Below are 19,021 nucleotides of genomic sequence, written 5' to 3'. Positions count from 1 at the left end.
CTCTGGCGAGCACATGGAGGGCTGTGCGGCCCTCCAAAGAAATGCCACCCCACACCATTACTGACCTAATGCCAAACCGGTCATGCTGGAGGATGTTGCAGGCAGCAGAACGTTCTCCATGGCGTCTCCAGACTCTGTCACGTCTGTCACATGTGCTCAGTGTGAACCTGCTTTCATCTGTGAAGAGCACAGGGCGCCAGTGGCGAATTTGCCAATCTTGGTGTTTTCTGGCAAATGCCAAACGTCCTGCACGGTGTTGGGCTGTAGGCACAACCCCCACCTGTGGACGTCGGGCCCTCATATCACCCTCATGGAGTCTGTTTCTGACCGTTTGAGCAGACACATGCACATTTGTGGCCTGCTGGAGATCATTTTGTAGGGCTCTGGCAGTGCTCCTCCTGTTCCTCCTTGCACAAAGGCGGAGGTAGCAGTCCTGCTGCTGGGTTGTTGCCCTCCTACGGCCTCCTTCACGTCTCCTGATGTATTGGCCTGTCTCCTGGTAGCGCCTCCATGCTCTGGACACTATGCTGACAGACACAGCAAACCTTCTTGCCACAGCTCGCATTGATGTGCCATCCTGGATAAGCTGCACTACCTGAGCCACTTGTGTGGGTTGTAGACTCGGTCTCATGCTACCACTAGAGTAAAAGCACCGCCAGCATTCAAAAGTGACCAAAACATCAGCCAGGGAGCATAGGAACTGAGAAGTGGTCAGGTCACCACCTGCAGAACCACTCCTTTATTGGGGGTGTCTTGCTAATTGCCTATAATTTCCACCTGTTGTCTATCCCATTTGCACAACAGCATGTGAAATTGATTGTCACTCAGTGTTGCTTCCTAAGTGGACAGTTTGATTTCACAGAAGTGTAATTGACTTGGAGTTACATTGTGTTGTTTAAGTGTTCCCTTTATTTTTTTGAGCAGTGTATATATATAGTGGCATGAAAAAGTTCATGCACTGCTCTTCTGGCCCTTGTTTACATGCAATAACAACAACCTCTGCCCCTCCCCCTGCACTGCTAAGGGAGTGGCTACAAGTGCTGCACTGAGTGCTGGGAGAATCAGCAGCATCTTGTATGTGTAGAACTACAAGTCCCAGCTGTATAACAACACTGCTAATACACACAGGATCTTCCCCCTACCTTCTTGTGCAATGATCTCTCTAGTCTGTCAGCTCCAGTGACCAGCATTGTCTCCTCACTGCCTGCAGCTACCCAGTCTGTGCAGCTGAAAGCTGAAGGGTTTAAGAATCGTAGGAGAGAGCAGACAGCATTGAGGGGGGGGGGGGGAGGCGTGGCCAGCACAGTGACTCTCCTTTACAGGCTTGTAAACTAACTTTATCAGAGCAGGGAGAGAAGCTGACATCACAGGTCATGTGACCCTCAGTCAAATCTGATAAACCAGGCATTGGAGATAAAGTGAGTTAATTGTAAAGTTGTTATATTTGCCTAGTTAGGAACATAGAACAAAAAAATAACTCGGACAACCCCTTTAAGCTTCTGCCTTTTGAGGTAGTCTGTTGTGGATTTTGAGGTATGTTTAGATTCATTATCTATTTGTAGAAGTCATCATCTTTTCAACTTCAGCATTCTACAGTTGGTGTTATGTTTGCTTCTAGAATTTGCTGGGATTTCATTGACTCTATTTTTCGCTCTACCCGTGAAATGTTTCCTGTGCCATTGGCTGCAACACAAGCCCAAAGCATGATTGATCCACCCCATGATTAATGGTTGGAGAGATGTTCTTTTCGTGAAATTCTGTGCCCTTTTTTCTCCAAAGATAACTTTGCTCATTCTGGGCAAAAAGTTATATTTTAACGTCATCGGTCCACAAGACTTGTTTCCAAAATGCATCAGCCTTGTTTAGATTTTTTTTTGCAAGCTTCTGCCGCTGAATTTTGTGGTGAGGACGCAGGAGAGGTTTTCTTCTGAAGACACTTTCATGAAGGCTATATTTGTGCAGGTGTCACTGAACAGTAGAACAATGTACCACAACTCCACTCCAGAGTCTGCTAAATCTTCCTGAAGATCTTTTGCAGTTAAGTGGGGGTTGTGATTTGCATTTCTAGCAATACTACGAGCAGCTGTCTCTGAAATTTTTCTTGGTCTTCAAGACCTTTTTACCTCCACTGTTTCTGTTAACTGCCATTTTTTTATTACATTTCAAACTGGCAACCTGAAAACGCTTCCCTATCTTCTTATAGCCTTCTCCTACTTTGTGAGCCTCAACCATTTTCATTTTCAGAGTGTTAGGCAGCTGCTTAGAACAACCCATTGCTGCTGTTTTGGGACAAAGTTAGAGGAGTCTGGGTATTTATAAAGATTTGAATTTTGCATCACGTGGCCTTTCCCAACAATGATTTTGAACAAGGCTTTTTAAGGTCTGAGACCTAGTTCAAATCACCTTGTGTTCCCATACTTTTGCGAGGTACTTATTTTCCTTTTTTTTTTAACTCTAAAATTGTACAAAACCAAAATAATACACCGATATTGTCAATGCTAGTTTTACATCTGCAAGAGCTATTCTGGCAAAGAACAGCCTGCCGGAATTCTCTGGATCCGGTACTGTTCACCAGCCCCATTAGCTATAATGAGGTCCAGTGGAGGGCCAGATAGAAATCACTGCACACTGTTGTTTGTGTTCGCCCAATTTCTGGCATTCTCTGTCAGAACTGGTGGACGGATCACAATACCGCAAAGTAGCCTTAAAGTGTCAAAAAAAGTGTGTTTCATCTTTAACTTTATACCTTCTGGAGATCATTTCATCTTCAACTTGCTTAACCTAATTTTGACAAGGGGTGCCCAAACTTTTGCATGCCACTGTGTGTATATATATTATGTTTGAGAAATTGATGTTATTTTGGATTATTATCTACAGTAATTTATGTGTAGTACTGCAGATAAGAAGCCAAGATAACTTTTTTTTCCAACTGGCCCCTGTTCCCCCTTTTTCAGCACTCGAAGCTGCACTGAAATACACAATCTGGACTTCTGTGCTGTTTTAACATAATGGAGAGGAATCATGTGCTACTATTCATGTAGACTCATGTACTACTCACAGTGGCGTTTTATAATAGGGGCGTTTGGGTCGGCAGGGTGAGTGTAGGGCCCATCGCCATCCAAAACGGCCCATGCACCACAACAAGCCCACAATACACAGTCATCTACAATATGTAGGCAGAACACAGCTTTAGTGCTGCAATAATAACAACTGGGCCTCGTCAGTGGAAGGAGCGAGGGAGAGTGAGGAGCTGGCGCGTCACTGTACCTCGCTGCCACGCCTGCCCCATCTGTGGCGTCACAAATGTCCGCCCCCTTCTCCCCAGCGCCAGGCTGTATCAGAGGAGCCAGTCTGGAGCTTTGGCTCTATTCTGACTGAAATGGCTGTCGCTGCTAGCCTTGGTCTCTCTGCCAGTGCTGCTGCTCTGCCTTTCTCTTCACAGAGATTACTAATCCACTATCTTGATTCTCGAGGTGTCTTGTTTAGTTTTACATTAGTTAAAGGGGTTGTCCAGGACTTTGATATTGATGCTATCCACAGGATAGCTTATCAATATGAGATCAGCGGCCAGTGGGGGTCTGACTCGTAGCACCTTGCATATAAGCTGTTAGAGGAGACCATGGCGATCCTGGGAGTGCCGTTGCCTCCCCACACCTTATCCAACACAGTGCTGCACATTGTATAGTGGATGTGCTTGGTACCGCAGCTGAGTCCCATTCTCTTGAATGGGACTGAGCTGCTCCTAGGCCACTTGACCAGTATTGCTAACCATCCCCAAATTTCTGGACAGTCTGTAAAAATAGGTGACTTTTTCTGTGTCTGTGAAAAAATGTGTCCGTTATTTTTTTGAGGCTGGTGGAAGGAACTTGGCTAGATCATTTTAGGGGTGATTTATCATCATTTTGCAGCTCACAGTAAATGCTAGTAATGGGATCTTATCAGCATATTTAGCTATAGACGTTTAATACTTATAATCGTAGTCATTCATTATGATTCCATAAAAAATGTAGGATGTCCATGATTTGGGGGTAAATTGTCCCCAAAAAAGAAGAAAGATTCTGTTTAGCATCCCTAAAATAATTATGGGGCAGAACACGGAGGGGGGGTTCATTGATAAATAGAGGAAAGGGGCCCAAGATCAGGAAACAGCCCCGGGCCTATGATGCACTTAATCTGCCCCTGACTACTCGTGTACCTGTAAATGATGGTCCAAAATTGTGGTGGCAGATTCCCTTTATCACCACGAAATGCAGTGCAATCTGCAGGTAGCAGGTTATAGCACAGGAGGAGCTGAGCAGATAGTTTTTTCTGGAAAAGATTCATTAAAATATGTAATTTATACCTTTTAACTCTCTGCTACTTCTTATTTCACTGGTAACACCTCTCCCTATACACTCTATCAATGACTGCCAGTATCTCTGTATACACACTTACGCAGAGAATACTATCAATCACTGATAACACCTCCTCTGTGTACAGCTATCAGTGACCTGACAGTTATCTCTGTATACACACTTACACAGAAAATACTATCAATCACTGATAACACTTCCCCCATGTACAGTTATCACTGACCGACAGCTATCTATGTATACACACTTACACAGAAAATACTATCAATCACTGACAACACTTCCCCCGTGTACAGTTATCACTGACCGACAGCTATCTGTCTATACACACTTAGGGCTTGTTCACACGAATGTATTTTGCATTCCGTATACGGGCTGTTTTCTGTGTTCCACATACGGTCCGTATACGGAACCATTCATTTCAATGGGTCCGCAAAAGATGCGGACAGCACTCTGTGTGCTGTCCGCATCCGTTGCTCCGTTCCGTGGCCCCGCAAAAAGTCCTGTCCTATTCTTGTCCGTTTTGCAGACAAGAATAGGCATTTGTATAATAGGCCTCCTGTTCCGTTCCGCGATTTGCGGACCGCAAAAAACGGCACAGTCGTGTGAACGAGCCCTTACACAGAGAATACTATCAATCACTGATAACACTTTCTCCGTGTACAACTATCAGTGAGTGATAATTATCTCTACACAGAGAATGCTATTAATCACTGATAACACCTCCCCTGTGTACAGTTATCAGTGTCTGACATCTGTGTATACACACTTATGCTACATGCACACGAACGTTGTTTGTTTCCGTGTCCGTTCTGTTTTTTTTTTTTTGCGGATAGGATGTGGGCCCATTCTTTTTAGTGGGTCCGCAAAAAATGCGTACAGCACTCCGTGTGCTGTCCGCATCAGTATGTCCGTTCCGTAGCACGGTAAAAAAAATAGAACATGTCCTATTATTGTCCGTTTTAGGCATTGTTACAAAACACATACGGTCGTGTGCATGTAGCACAGAGAATACTATCAATCACTTATAACACCTCCCCTATGTACAGCTAACAGTGACTGAGAGGTATCTATGTATACACACTTAGGCCTCATGCACACGACCGTTGTGTGCATCCGTGTCCGTTGTTCCGTTTTCCGTGATTTTCTGCGGACCCATTGACTTTCAATGGGTCCGTTGAAAACTCGGAAAATGCACAGTTTTTCATCCGCGTCCGTGATCCGTGTTTCCTGTCCGTCCAAAAAATATGACCTGTCCTATTTTTTTGACGGACTGTGAAGTGAAAGGTCTGTGCTATAAGCAATGCGCCGCACAGACCTTTCACTTACCAGTAGAAGGAGCGCCCGGCCGGCCACAGACAGCGAAGGTAGGTATAATGCTTCTAAAATTGCTAAGTAACCAAGACAGCCAGGACTGCAGTAGCGTCCTGGTTGCCATGGTTATCGATCGGAGCCCCAGCGATTAAACTGGGACTCCGATCGAAACTCTCCGCTGCCACCAATGATGGGGGATTTTAATTAGGAGGGGGGAGGGGGGCCGCACTGGCCACCAATGAATGTAATACAGGGGAGGGAGGGAGGGAGGGGGGGCCGCACTGGCCACCAATGAATGTAATACAGGGGAGGGGGGGCCGCACTGGCCACCAATGAATTTAAAACTGGGGAGGGAGCCGCACTGGCCACCAATGAATTTAAAACTGGGGAGGGAGGGGGGTCTGCCCCCTCCTGCCTGGCAGCACCTGATCTCTTACAGGGGGCTATGATACGCACAATTAACCCCTCAGGTGCGGCACCTGAGGGGTTAATTGTGCGGATCACAGCCCCCTGTAAGAGATCGGGTGCTGCCAGGCAGCAGGGGGCAGTCATGTACACAGTTCTTAGTATATTCTAACTTGAAGCGTCCCCATCACTATGGGAACGCCTCTGTGTTAGAATATACTGTCGGATCTGAGTTTTCACGATATAACTCAAATCCGATGGTATATTTTAACATAGAGGCGTTTCCATGGTGATGGGGACGCTTCAAGTTAAAATATACCATAGGATTGGAGAAAACTCAGATCCGATGGTATAATAGGGAGTAGGACTCCTGACTTTACATTGAAAGTCAATGGGGGACGGATCAGTTTGCAATTGCACCATATTGTGTCAACGTCAAACGGATCCGTCCCCATTGACTTGCATTGTAAGTCAGGACGGATCCGTTTGGCTCCGCACGGCCAGGCGGACACCAAAACGACTTTTTCCTTCATGTCCGTGGATTCTCCAAAAATCAAGGAAGACCCACGGAAGAAAAAACGGACACGGATCACGGAACTACGGAACCCGTTTTTGCGGACCGCAAAAAAATTAACGGTCGTGTGCATGAGGCCTTACACAGAGAATGCTATCAATCACTGATAACACCTCCCCCGTGTACATCTATTAGTGACTGACAGGTATCTATGTATACACAATTACACAGAGAATGCTATCAATTTCTGATAACACCTTCCCTGTGTACGGCTATCAGTAACTGACAGGTATCTATGTATACACACTTACACAGAGAATGCTATCAATCATTGATAATACCTCCCCATGTACAATGAAGTCAGACAAGGCAGATATACAGTACAGACCAAAAGTTTGGACACACCTTCTCATTCAAAGAGTTTTCTTTATTTTCATGACTATGAAGGCATCAAAACTATGAATTAACACATGTGGAATTATATACATAACAAACAAGTGTGAAAAAACTGAAAATATGTCATATTCTAGGCAGTGCTCCAGACTAAAAAAAAATCCTGGTAGCCATTGGCTCCTGAACTGAAAAATTTAGGAGCCAAATTTAATTTTTAGTCGCCAAATCAAAACCGAATCAAAATTTTGATATCGTGACAACGCTACGCCGATCAGATTGGCGTAGGGTTGTTTCGATACCAAAGTTTTGATTCGCTTTCGTCACCATAAAAAAGTATTGCGATACTCAATACCGTGCAAAAAAAAAAAAAAAAACACAAAAAAAAAAGCTGCGTGCATTTCGCATTTTATGAAACGTTCGGCCCATAATAGAACAGTCCTATCCTATTTTTTGGGGTGACAAGGTGACTAAAAATGGCGAATGCTCACCGCATAGGATAAATTTTTTAAAAATTTTATAGTTTGGACTTTTCGGACACAGCGCTATGTAATATGTTTATTTATTGTTTATATATTTTATATGTAAAATTGGGAAAGGGGGGATTTAAACTTAATATTTTAGGGTACTTTCACACTAGCGTTTTTCATTTCCGGCATAGAGTTCCGTCATAGGGGCTCTATACCGGACAAGATGTCTTCAGGTCAGTCTTTTTGACTGATCAGGCAAAAGATAAAACCGCAGCATTCTACGGTTTTATCTCTGGCGAAAAAAACTGAAGATTTGCCTGAATGCCGGATTCGGCATTTTTCCCCATAGGAATGTATTAGGGCTCTTTCACACTTGCGTTCTTTTCTTCCGGCATAGAGTTCCGTCGTCGGGGCTCTATGCCGGAAGAATCCTGATCAGTTTTATCCTAATGCATTCTGAATGGAGAGAAATCCGTTCAGGCTGCATCAGGATGTCTTCAGTTCCGGAACGGAACGTTTTTTGGCCGGAGAAAATACCGCAGCATGCTGCGCTTTTTGCTCCGGCCAAAAATCCTGAAGACTTGCCGCAAGGCCGGATCCGGAATTAATGCCCATTGAAAGGCATTGATCCGGCCTTAAGCTAAACGTCGCTTCGGCGCATTGCCGGACCCGACATTTAGCTTTTTCTGAATGGTTACCATGGCTGCCGGGACGCTAAAGTCCAGGCAGCCATGGTAAAGTGTAGCGGGGAGCGGGGGAGCAGCATACTTACCGTCCGTGCGGCTCCCGGGGCGCTCCAGAGTGACGTCAGGGCGCCCCAAGCACATGGATCACGTGATCGCATGGATCACGTCATCCATGCGCATGGGGCGCTCTGACGTCATTCTGGAGCGCCCCGGGAGCCGCACCGACTGTAAGTATACCGCTCCCCGCTCCTACTATGGCAGCCAGGACTTTAATAGCGTCCTGGCTGCCATAGTAACACTGAACGCAATTTGAAGACGGCTCCGTCTTCAAATGCTTTCAGTACACTTGCGTTTTTCCGGATCCAGCGTGTAATTCCGGCAAGTGGAGTACACGCCGGATCCGGACAACGCAAGTGTGAAAGAGCCCTAAGTGCCGTATCCGGCATTCAAAATACCAGAATGCCAGATCCATCCTTCCGGTTGAACCGTGCGATTTTCACGCATGGTTGCTAGGATGAAAGTCTATTCACTGTATTACTTTCCCTTATAACAACATGGTTATAAGGGAAAATAATAGCATTCTTTAATGCAGAATGCTTAGTAGAAGATCAATATAATAAACATTATATACACCCCAATATAATAAACATTGGTGGCGCAGTGCGCCCCCCCCAACACCCCAGTATAATAAACATTGGTGGCGCAGTACGTCCCCCCTCCCTAGTATAATAAACATATAAACATTGGTGGCGCAGTGCGCCCCCCCCCCCCCCTAGTATAATAAACATATAAACATTGGTGGGCAGTGCTAATGAGGGTTAAAAAAATAAATAAAAATTAACTCACCTCCTCTAATTGATCGCGTAGCAGCCAGTCTCCTGTTCTTTCTTCAGGACCTGTCAAAGGACCTGTGGTGACATCACTGTGCTCATCACATGATACATCACATGATCCATCACCATGGTAATGGACCATGTGATGGAGCTCAGTGAGTCACCACAGGTCCTGAAGAAAGAACAGGAGACCGGCAGCTACGCGATCAATTGGAGGAGGTGAGTTAATTTTTTTAAATTTTTTTTTAACCCTCATTGGCACTTCCCACTGCGCCACCAATGTTTATTTTACTGGGGGGGGGGGCCGCACTCAATGTTTATTATATTGGGGGGGCCGCACTTAATGTTTATTATACTGGGGGGGGGGGGCCGCACTCAATGTTTATTATTATACTGGGGAGGGCCGCACTCAATGTTTATTATACTGGGGTGTTGGGGGGAAAGGCGCACTGCGCCACCAATGAAAATAACTGACCTGTTAATACAAATACAGGAGGCGGGTGCCGGAATCAAATAGCTGGCACCCAACCTCTATAACAGGGAGCTGCGATCAGCGGCAGTTAACCCCTCAGGTCGGGTGCCGCTATTTGATTCCGGCACCCGCCTCCTGTATTTGTATTAACAGGTCAGTTATCTTCATTGGTGGCGCAGTGGCCACAGCCCCTCCCCCTGTCCCTCTTCTTACTGGCCGCGGTGGCAGCAGCACAAGGGGGAGGGAGAGACTCTTCCACTGCGCTGCTGATAAGAACATGATAGTTCAGCTTCTGTGCCCCGCCGCTGTATTCAACGGCAGAGCTGCGGCGGCGGCTCTAGTCGCAAATGGCGACAAGACTAAAAAGTCTTGTCGCCATTTGTAAATTCTAAGTCGCATTGGCGACCATTTTGGTCGCCATCTGGAGCCCTGCTAGGTTCTTCAAAGTAGCCACCTTTTGCTTTGATTACTGATTTGCACACTCTTGGCATTCTCTTGATGAGCTTCAAGAGGTAGTCACCTGATATGGTCTTCCAACAGTCTTGAAGGAGTTCCCAGAGATGCAATTTTTCGGCTGACTGTCGGACCTTCATTTCTTAAAGTAATGATGGCCACTCGTTTTTCTTTACTTAGCTGCTTTTTTCTTGTCACAATACAAATTCTAACAGTCTATTCAGAAGGACTATCAGCTGTGTATCCACCTGACTTCTCCTCAACGCAACTGATGGTCCCAACCCCATTTATAAGGCAAGAAATCCCACTTATTAAACCTGACCGGGCACACCTGTGAAGTGAAAACCATTTCAGGGGACTACCTCTTGAAGCTCATCAAGAGAATGCCAAGAGTGTGCAAAGCAGTAATCAAAGCAAAAGGTGGCTACTTTGAAGAACCTAGAATATGACATATTTTCAGTTGTTTCACACTTGTTTGTTATGTATATAATTCCACATGTGTTAATTCATAGTTTTGATGCCTTCAGTGTGAATCTACAATTTTCATAGTCATGAAAATAAAGAAAACTCTTTGAATGAGAAGGTGTGTCCAAACTTTTGGTCTGTACTGTAGGTATGCATAAAATACCAGTGTTACTGAATCTTTGCCCATAAAACTATATATCAATCTGCTCAGCTCCTTCTGCTGTGTAGCTTACTGCCTGCAGATTGCACTGCATTTTGTGGTGACAGGTCCTCTTTAATATTCAATAATGCAAAGGACCTAACATCTGAGGAAATCTTTGATAATACATGCAGTTACAGATAAACAGGGGTGTAAAACAATAAAAATTATTCAGAATTCACATTATTATCTAGATTTTAACAATGTAGCCCAGTGTTGTAAGGCAAGAGTGATAGCCGTTAAGCCACAGGGCTGCTTTAGTTATTCAGTTCTTTGGACATTATCTGGGATTCAGGATGGGTTGATTTAAAGGAAGCATATAGTAGCAGATCTTGGAACTTGTCCAAGATGAAATGAAATGTTCCTGATGTCTCTTGCCCTAAGGAAACCTTTTGTAGTTTGCTCACTTCCTCTGCATATGCCATGATAGCTTGCTTTGACTTGCAGGCTAATTTTACATGGTCGACAGTGGTTCCGAAAAATTGTCCGCACTGATGGCCATGGTTCATCTGACCTGAACTCACTGCTTCATAGTGAAATGCAGCTGTGCAGAGGATTTTTTGTCCTGGATGACTCTCACCCGTGTGAAATGAGTTAAAGGGGTTGCCCCATCAGGACAGCAGCTTTCCATATGCGCTAATAGCGTTCTTCTTGGGATTCCCTTTATTAGCCAAGGCAGAGGTCCACTGCAAAGGGTCGTCCTTGCTCTTAAGGACTTATGTATCACATAGTCACCCATTTAATGTCACATTTTTGCCCTATAGTGAGCGATGCTGCAGAAATGGACATCTGCCTGCAGCAGCTTCATAAGGGCATATTCAGACATTATGGTTGTGCTGTGTGAAACTGCATACTACATGACCACAGATTGCGGCGGTTCTGCACGTTTCACAGGTGGAGCTCAGTAATGGTAAAACCATGGCACAACCGCATCTAAATTTACACTGAGGGTGCCGCCACACGTTCAGGTTCTTTGATGCAGTTTTTGAAGCCAAAACCAGGAATCGATTGAAGAAAGTGAAGGTTATATTTGTCCTTAATGCTTTCTCTCCTGTTATGATCCACACCCGATTTTGGCTTGAAAAATCCAGAATGTGTGGTAACACCCTAAGGCCGAATGCAGACGGCCGTGGAACACGGACGTGAGCGGTCTGTGGTATCCCAGCCTGGATTCCTGCTGCACAGCGTCATTGGTTGGTATGACGGCGTGCGCTTCATGCCACCGCTGCACTACAGTAATACACTTGTATTGTGTATTACTGTAGTGCAGCAGCGGCACGAAGCGCACAGCGTCATAGCAACCAATGACGCCGTGCGCTCCTGCAGTCAGTAGGAATCCAGGCCGGGATACCACGGACCGCTCGCGTCTGTGTTCCACGGCCATGTGCATTTGGCCTAACAGATGGGGGTTGCAGCTGATGAACACGCCCTGTTCAGCTAATTTGCAGCCGGTCCTCATTTAGAGGGGGAGTTGCTTGAAATGGGCCAACCCATTTAATAAGTTCTTAAAGGGGTTGTCCTATGAAACATGTATTCACTGCTGTGTTCCCGCGGATCACAACAACTGGGCCCCATGTTCCTCTTCACGAATGGTGCAAGCATGACCTGCTTATCCAGTCAGACAGGAACGAGACCCCTGTTTTCCTGTAAGATCAGACACATCCTGTGTGTTTCCTGGGACAACACCTTTAAAGGGGTTGTCTGCGTTCAGAGCTGAACCCGGGCATACCCAGAATTTCACCCAGGCAGCCCCCCTGACAACAGCATCGGAGCATGAAATGCTCTCCTTTGCCCTGCGCTGAAACGCGCAGGGCAAAGGCATTTTCAGGTGTCTCGGTGACAAACCAGGTTTTCCTTAGGGCTGCCAGGCAGAGGCTTCCGCCCAGCAGTGAGCCCCATGACGTCACCGGCACTGATGGGCGGGCTTTAGCGCTGCCCTAACTTGTAAAATGGCTAAGGCAGTGCTTAATCCAGCCCATAAGAGCCGGTGACGTCACCGAACACACTGCCGGGCAGAAGCCTCCCCCCGGCAGTGTGTTATGGTAAATAAAAGAGCCCTTGCCCTGCACGGGATCGCATGACATGCTCCGATGCTGCCTGGGTGAAAATATGGGTATGTCCGGGTTCACAACCCCTTTAAGCACTCGAGTGAGACATAGAAGAAGGAGGATGTCTGTTTTGACACATCTGTTTTGGAGGAGATTGATGCTAATCTGCAAACCACAAACCAGCAACCTTTTTTATCCCTGTATTCACTTTCTCTGTGAGGGGAAAGGAAATAAGATATTAGACGTATCCCGTGCTGTCAGGAAGGTTTATTGTTGGACATAGTTTATGACCCTATTTTAGAATTGCTAGCTTTGTATTCACGTTCATGGAGACTATGACAGGAGGTTGGCTTGAAATGAGTTCTGCCAGTAGCATGGAAATTGTGTCTCCTTTATCGAAACTGTCTAACAGAACAAGCCACCAATCAGAACTCAGCTTTCATTTCATAACCTGCTTTAGAAGAACGAAAGGATCATTGTGATTGGTCGCTACAGGTGCAGGCAGGGTTTCAGGTCTTTTGTTAATTTCTTGTACAGGATTCTGATTTGCCCTGTTCTGTCGTTTATCAACTTTTCGGGGCTACAATTTGCTATCTGTCATGTGGTACAGGTTGTCTTCCCAAATATTCACTGGGGGATAAATAGTTTACAGGCTGGTCTTAATCCCAACTGTGCTGGAATGCCACGTGACAAATTTATTAATACATTTATAACATCTTTTTGCCTGTCCACGGGCCAGAAAATCACGTCTCCGTCTGCTGTGATCCAGTTTCTGGTGTAAATTACAGTAAATTGGTCTGAGGCGCCCCCCCCCCCTCCCCCCCTCCTCTAAGCCACACCCTCTTTTCAAGAAAAGTAGTGAGCGTGGCCAAAAAAGGCCAAAAGTCACATATTTTTCCGCAAATGAGGGTTATGATAAACATTTGCAGTGGCAGTGCTTGGATGTGAAGCCATTGATAAATTCCCCCCATTGACAACAGATGTGATATTGTATGTGATACGCACAATGGGGGTCAAAACAGGCGTAGAAAATAATGAATGAGATGGCATGCCGTCCCTTCGCCCCACTTCTGTAGACCTGGCGTGAGCGGGGAAAAGTTGCAGATTGCAGCATTAAAGAACCTTTGTGCCGCAATCCGCGCCAGAACTTCGCCTAATCCTAACGTATTTCTGTTAGTAAATGACCCCCAGTATACTTCCTTCAGTTGCTTATTTTACCTCACATTCATTTCCATAAGAAGTATGTTGTCCTGAATTATTCTATATTAGTCTGTGGTAGGCCTTGGTAGATGTTGCGCTCTCCAGATCAGAATTTTAAAAGGCTGCTTTGAGAAAACAATAAAATCAAATGAAAATTAACATTTTTGATACACAGTAATCTATGAAAATGTGAATAATTGGTGTTGACTTTGCGCTATCGTTCTTCTTTTAGTTCACAGTCCACAAGGCTTTAGAGTTGAAGAGCACAGGAACATTTGCACCACAATCAGCTCCATCCCTGCCCTGTCTGGACATCCCTGTCGTGTTTCTCGACCCATTGTCGAAGCTGCGAAAATCTGAGGTCTCTTGCAAGTTGGACCCTGCCCGGGGAGGGAAGAGCAGTAGTGATCTGGACCTTTCAAACGTGAGTGCTGGAAAATTGGTAAGGACATTTCATCTTTTTTTTATTTGTTCTGAATGAAAGTCAGCGATGCGATGCCAATGAGAACATAGGAAGGGAATGTGCCAGCTATTGTCTCTTGCCCCAGGAGAGCAGCTCAGCTTTGGAAACTCAGAGGCGCTGTGTGTGATGGCACAGTGTCCTGTCCTTCGTTTCCTCAAGGGATAGGGCACTGGCAGAAGTGGCTGTTCTGACTGTATGTCGCCAGCATTAGTCTTCAAGACCTCAGCAGGTTGCCATATAAAGTAGTGCCCAGAAACTCTACCACCGGCGTATGAATGGTCTGCAGTCCTGTATGTGTGCCTGATGTTTGAAATCCTCAGCATCTGTCAAGCTATAGAAATCCTGCCATATGATGTCATGAAATGGGAGCGTTAGGCCTCATGCACATGTTCTATTTTTTTGTCTTGCAGGGGGCACAGACTGAAATGCCACAGAAGCGCTTCCATGGCCTTCTGCTCCGTTCCTCCGCATCGTATAATCCGGATTGCGGACTCATTTAAGCGAATGGGTCAGCATCCGGGATACGGTGCACATACGGCCGGTGCCCGTATATTACGGACCTGCTGTTTGCAGGCTGCAATACGGGCACCAGCCGGCAACGTGCTTGTGCATGAGCCTTTGTAATGTGTTTCAAAGGCAGTGATTGGGGCGCAGGCTGATTTGGGAGTTTGACAGTAAATGAATGAAAGGTAGTTTGCATTGTGGTGGATGGCGTGTTTGATGAATCTGTTCTTCTCCCAAAAACAGAAGATTGGTCAATGTTGGACTAGATTATGTCACCTAACATTGTCTTTTTCTTATCTGTCAAAATGTTTCTTCTGGTGGTGTGCTTTTTCAGAACAGGTAAATTCTTCTCCTCATTCTAGTAGCAGGTTAAAGACGAACCTAATAACCTTCCCCGTTTTTTTGGTACATTGAGTCATTTTTTGTGTAAACATTTGCTTTCTTTTTCATTTTTACCCTAAGCAAATGCATGTGTCGCAGTTTTCGTAGCATTTATAATGATATAAAATTCATACTGTATTTGTTAGCTAGTCTCTCAACGCAATATTGGTTTGATGGGATGTATACTGTAGGCGGTCATTCTTCATTTGATCTAGTTGGGGACATATACTGGAGTATGCCAGACCCTTTAAATAGCACTGTCATTTACTTTTAGCCAATGTGAATAATGGCATTCAAGTACACACTATGGGCCACTAAGAGTAAAGCTGGCCTCATTGCCAACGAATCACAAGGGTTCTTTCATTTCATTAACTGCTTTGGGGGAATGGAAGCTGCACTGTGATTGGTTGCTTTGGGCAGTAGGGCCTGTTTTACACTTAGTTTCTAATTGTGGAGAGAACCAGAGCTGAGATCAGGACTCTTGTAGGCAATCTAAGTAATGTTCCCTGGGAAAGGCGATCTTCAGATCTCTCTTCTTCTCAACACCTAACCTTTTAGCAGGTCTTACAACATGAATAAGGATCTTAGCCGAAAGAGTCTTCTCCAAAAGGAAAACTCATCTTCATCAGTATAGAGCAGGATGCTTATTAGAGGGGTTTTCTGGGAGTTTAATATTGATGGCCTATCTCCAGGGTAGGTCATCAATATCTGGTTGGTGGGGGTCAGACTCCTGGCACCCCTCAGATCAACTTTTTAAAGAAGCTATGCCGCTTCCTAAGCCAGTGACGTTATGTTCATCATTCACATAACCTGGTCCCATTCCAGTGGGCTTGGTCAGCTGTGAAGTGTTGTGGCCTCTTCAAACAGCTGATTAACGCTGGTAATGGGTAACCCCACCAAACAGATATTGATGGCCTATCCTGAGGATAGATCATCAATATTTTCTTCCTAGAAACCCCCTTTAAGGAGCTTAAAATTCAGTGTTTTAACAAAATTGTAATCCCACTAAAATTTGAAAAAAAAAAGGCATCTTTTTAATAGTTGTACAAAAAATGTTTTGAAATATAGAGGCTTTATGAATCATAATCCAAGTATGAATATGTTCTGTTCTTTTGTGCTTATTAATATGCAAACTCATTGCATAGCAGAGCAACTGCTTGACCCTCTTGTAGCATGTGTGACTGTTGATCGTCATGCCCTGCATGTGCTGTAGCATTTGGCTTGCAGGTCCTATGAGATTTTTTGTTACATCCCATTTCTATAACCCATAATAAAGCTGTCTTTGCAGTTGGCGTGTGATAGTCTAATGGCTTTAGCTCTCTGTACAGTGGAGGAGCCATTGGATGACGTGGGCATGTGCAGTCATCATGATTGACACATCGTGGCTGTATTGTCATTATTGTGCTCTGTGATTGCTTTATATCCAGTAGAAGTTAAAATAGGAATGGATTTCTTCAAGTGGAACATGATACCTAGGATGCCTCCATTGCTGCCATAGCTTCCATCATTCTTTGTGATATTTCAGTGATGCGCATTTCAGGAGGAGAGAGGTCACTTCTTGTACTAATCTCAGAATAAATAGTTGTTTCATCATTATTATACTCACAGGAGAATGGTGGACGTAAAAGACATGCTCTCTTATTCGATCTGACACTGGACGCAGGGCGTTGCAGCTGCACGCTGGGCAGTTGCGTTGCTGAGGCACCAGTTCAACACTCAGCGAGTGCATGGGATCCATTATTTATTCAGAAGGGTACTTTCACACTAGCGTTTTTGTTTTCCGGCACTGAGTTCCATCCTAGGGGCTCAAATCCGGAAAAGAACTGATCAGTTTTATCCCCATGCATTCTGAATGGAGAGCAATCCGTTCAGGATGCATCAGGATGTCTTCAGGTCAGTCTCTTTGACTTTTCAGGATGGAGATAATACCGCAGCATGCTACGGTTTTTTCTCCAGCCCAAAAAACTGAACACTTGACTGAATGCCCGGCAATTTTTTTTTTCATAGGAATGTATTAGTGCCGCATTGAAGTATCCGGCATTCAAATTGACGGATCCGGGATTCCAGTCTGCACATGTACAGACCTTTAAAAATGTGAAAAAAAATAAATACCTGATCCATTTTGCCTGATTACACCGGAAAAACAGATCCGGTATTGCAATGCATTTTTCTGACTGATCAATCATTTTTCAGACTGATCAGGATCCTGATCAGTCTGAAAAATGCCTGATCAGTCAGAAAAAATGACATGCGTTTGCATACAGTTTGCCTGAACTGCCTGCCAGAATCAAACAACGCAAGTGTGAAAGTATCCTAAGACCCATGCCCAAAGCCCGCTGGATGTTACAACCCGACTGCCCATCGTGCAGTTGTGTTTCTCTACATTTAATGTCAGATCGGAAAGGAAAGTACACCTGGACAATCCCTTTAAGGCTTTATCAATAGTGATTATGAGAATGTACGGACCCTAGCACAACCATACTTCTAAGGGTACTTTCACACTTGCGTTGTTTGCTTCCGGCAGACAGTTCCGTTGCCTGAACTGTCTGCCTTATCAGGATCCTGATCAGTCTGAAAAATGCCTGATCAGTCAGAAAAATGCATTGCAATACCGGATCAGTTTTTCCGGTGTCATCAGGCAAAACGGATCCGGTATTTATTTTTTAAGGTCTGCGCATTCCGGCATTAAACGATCCGGCATTCCGGTATTTTGAATGCCGGATCCGGCACTAATACATTCCTATGGAAAAAATGCCGGATCCGGCATTCAGGCAAGTCTTCAGTTTTTTCCGCCGGAGATAAAACCGTAGCATGCTACGGTTTTCTCTTTTGCCTGATCAGTCAAAATTACTGAACTGAAGACATCCTGAACGGATTACTCTCCATTCAGAATGCATGGGGATATGCCTGATCAGTTCTTTTCCGGTATAGAGCCCCTGTGATGGAACTCTATGCCGAAAAAGAAAAATGCTAATGTAAAAGTAACCTAATACTGGAAGTAAATAACTGTCGGGGTTCTTTTTTGTTGCTTGCATATATATAACATTTCTTATTCCTTTTTGGTGGTCCTGATTTATTTTTCATTGTTTGTGCCTTCTATTTTACTCACAGTCTATGGCAGAGGTTCTTGCCAAAAAAGAAGAACTTGCTGATCGTCTGGAGAAAGCTAATGAAGAGGCCATAGCCAGTGCTATCGCAGAAGAGGAGCAACTAACGAGAGAGATTGAGGCGGAAGAAAACGACATTGAAATAGACAATGAAAGCGAGTTCTCGGTGCGTTCTGCTTATTGTACATCCGCCATTACTATCGGGTTGCTCAGTAACACTGATCGCAGTCATAGTTCTTATGTTTAAAACATTCCATTATTGGTCGTATGTACCGTAATTGCTGAGTTTTCTGATAATGCACAAAGTCTCTAACAGCAGAATGCGAGCCGTCCTAAATAACTGCCTGCATTGTTCTGAGATTATAATATCCCATGACCCTGCAAGGTTTATCAGATCACGCCTGCTTATAAAAGGAATCATTCATATAACATGTTTATATGATGACATATGGGCAGTCAATAATTTTGTTCCTTAAAGAGCCTCTGTCAGCAGGATCAATCCTGTTAAACCAGGCATACTGCCTGGTAGGGTTGATCCTGCTTTGAAAAAAAATATATATATACCTGTCTTGTGAAAAACAATTGTAGCGTTTCAGAGAAAAAAAAAATACTATTAGGCCCCATTCACATGTCCGCAATTTCGTTCCGCATTCTGTGGAACGGAATTGCGGACCCATTCATTTCTATGGTGCCGCACGATGTGCTGCCCGGATACGGAATTGCGGACCTGCACTTCCAGGTCCGCAATTCCGTTCCCGAAAAAAA

At 44.8% G+C, this 19,021-nt stretch overlaps 1 protein-coding gene across 2 annotated transcripts in view; it reads left to right on the top strand.

Annotated features, from left to right (window-relative positions):
• The window catches only part of SCAPER (S-phase cyclin A associated protein in the ER), a 318,889-nt gene that overhangs the window by 122,119 nt on the left and 177,749 nt on the right, over positions 1-19,021 (top strand). Inside the window, exons 9-10 of one of the 2 annotated variants that reach the window (XM_040413608.1) lie at positions 14,034-14,225; positions 18,261-18,422. In XM_040413608.1, coding sequence (XP_040269542.1) covers positions 14,034-14,225; positions 18,261-18,422 — 354 coding nt within the window. Of the gene's footprint in view, positions 1-14,033; positions 14,244-18,260; positions 18,423-19,021 lie in introns of both variants that reach the window. The other variant, XM_040413607.1, reaches the window with a different exon arrangement.

Source organism: Bufo bufo, chromosome 1 (assembly GCF_905171765.1).
Source record: "Bufo bufo chromosome 1, aBufBuf1.1, whole genome shotgun sequence".
In the NCBI taxonomy this organism is placed as follows: domain Eukaryota; kingdom Metazoa; phylum Chordata; class Amphibia; order Anura; family Bufonidae; genus Bufo; species Bufo bufo.
This window is presented reverse-complemented; position numbering and strand designations above follow the sequence as displayed.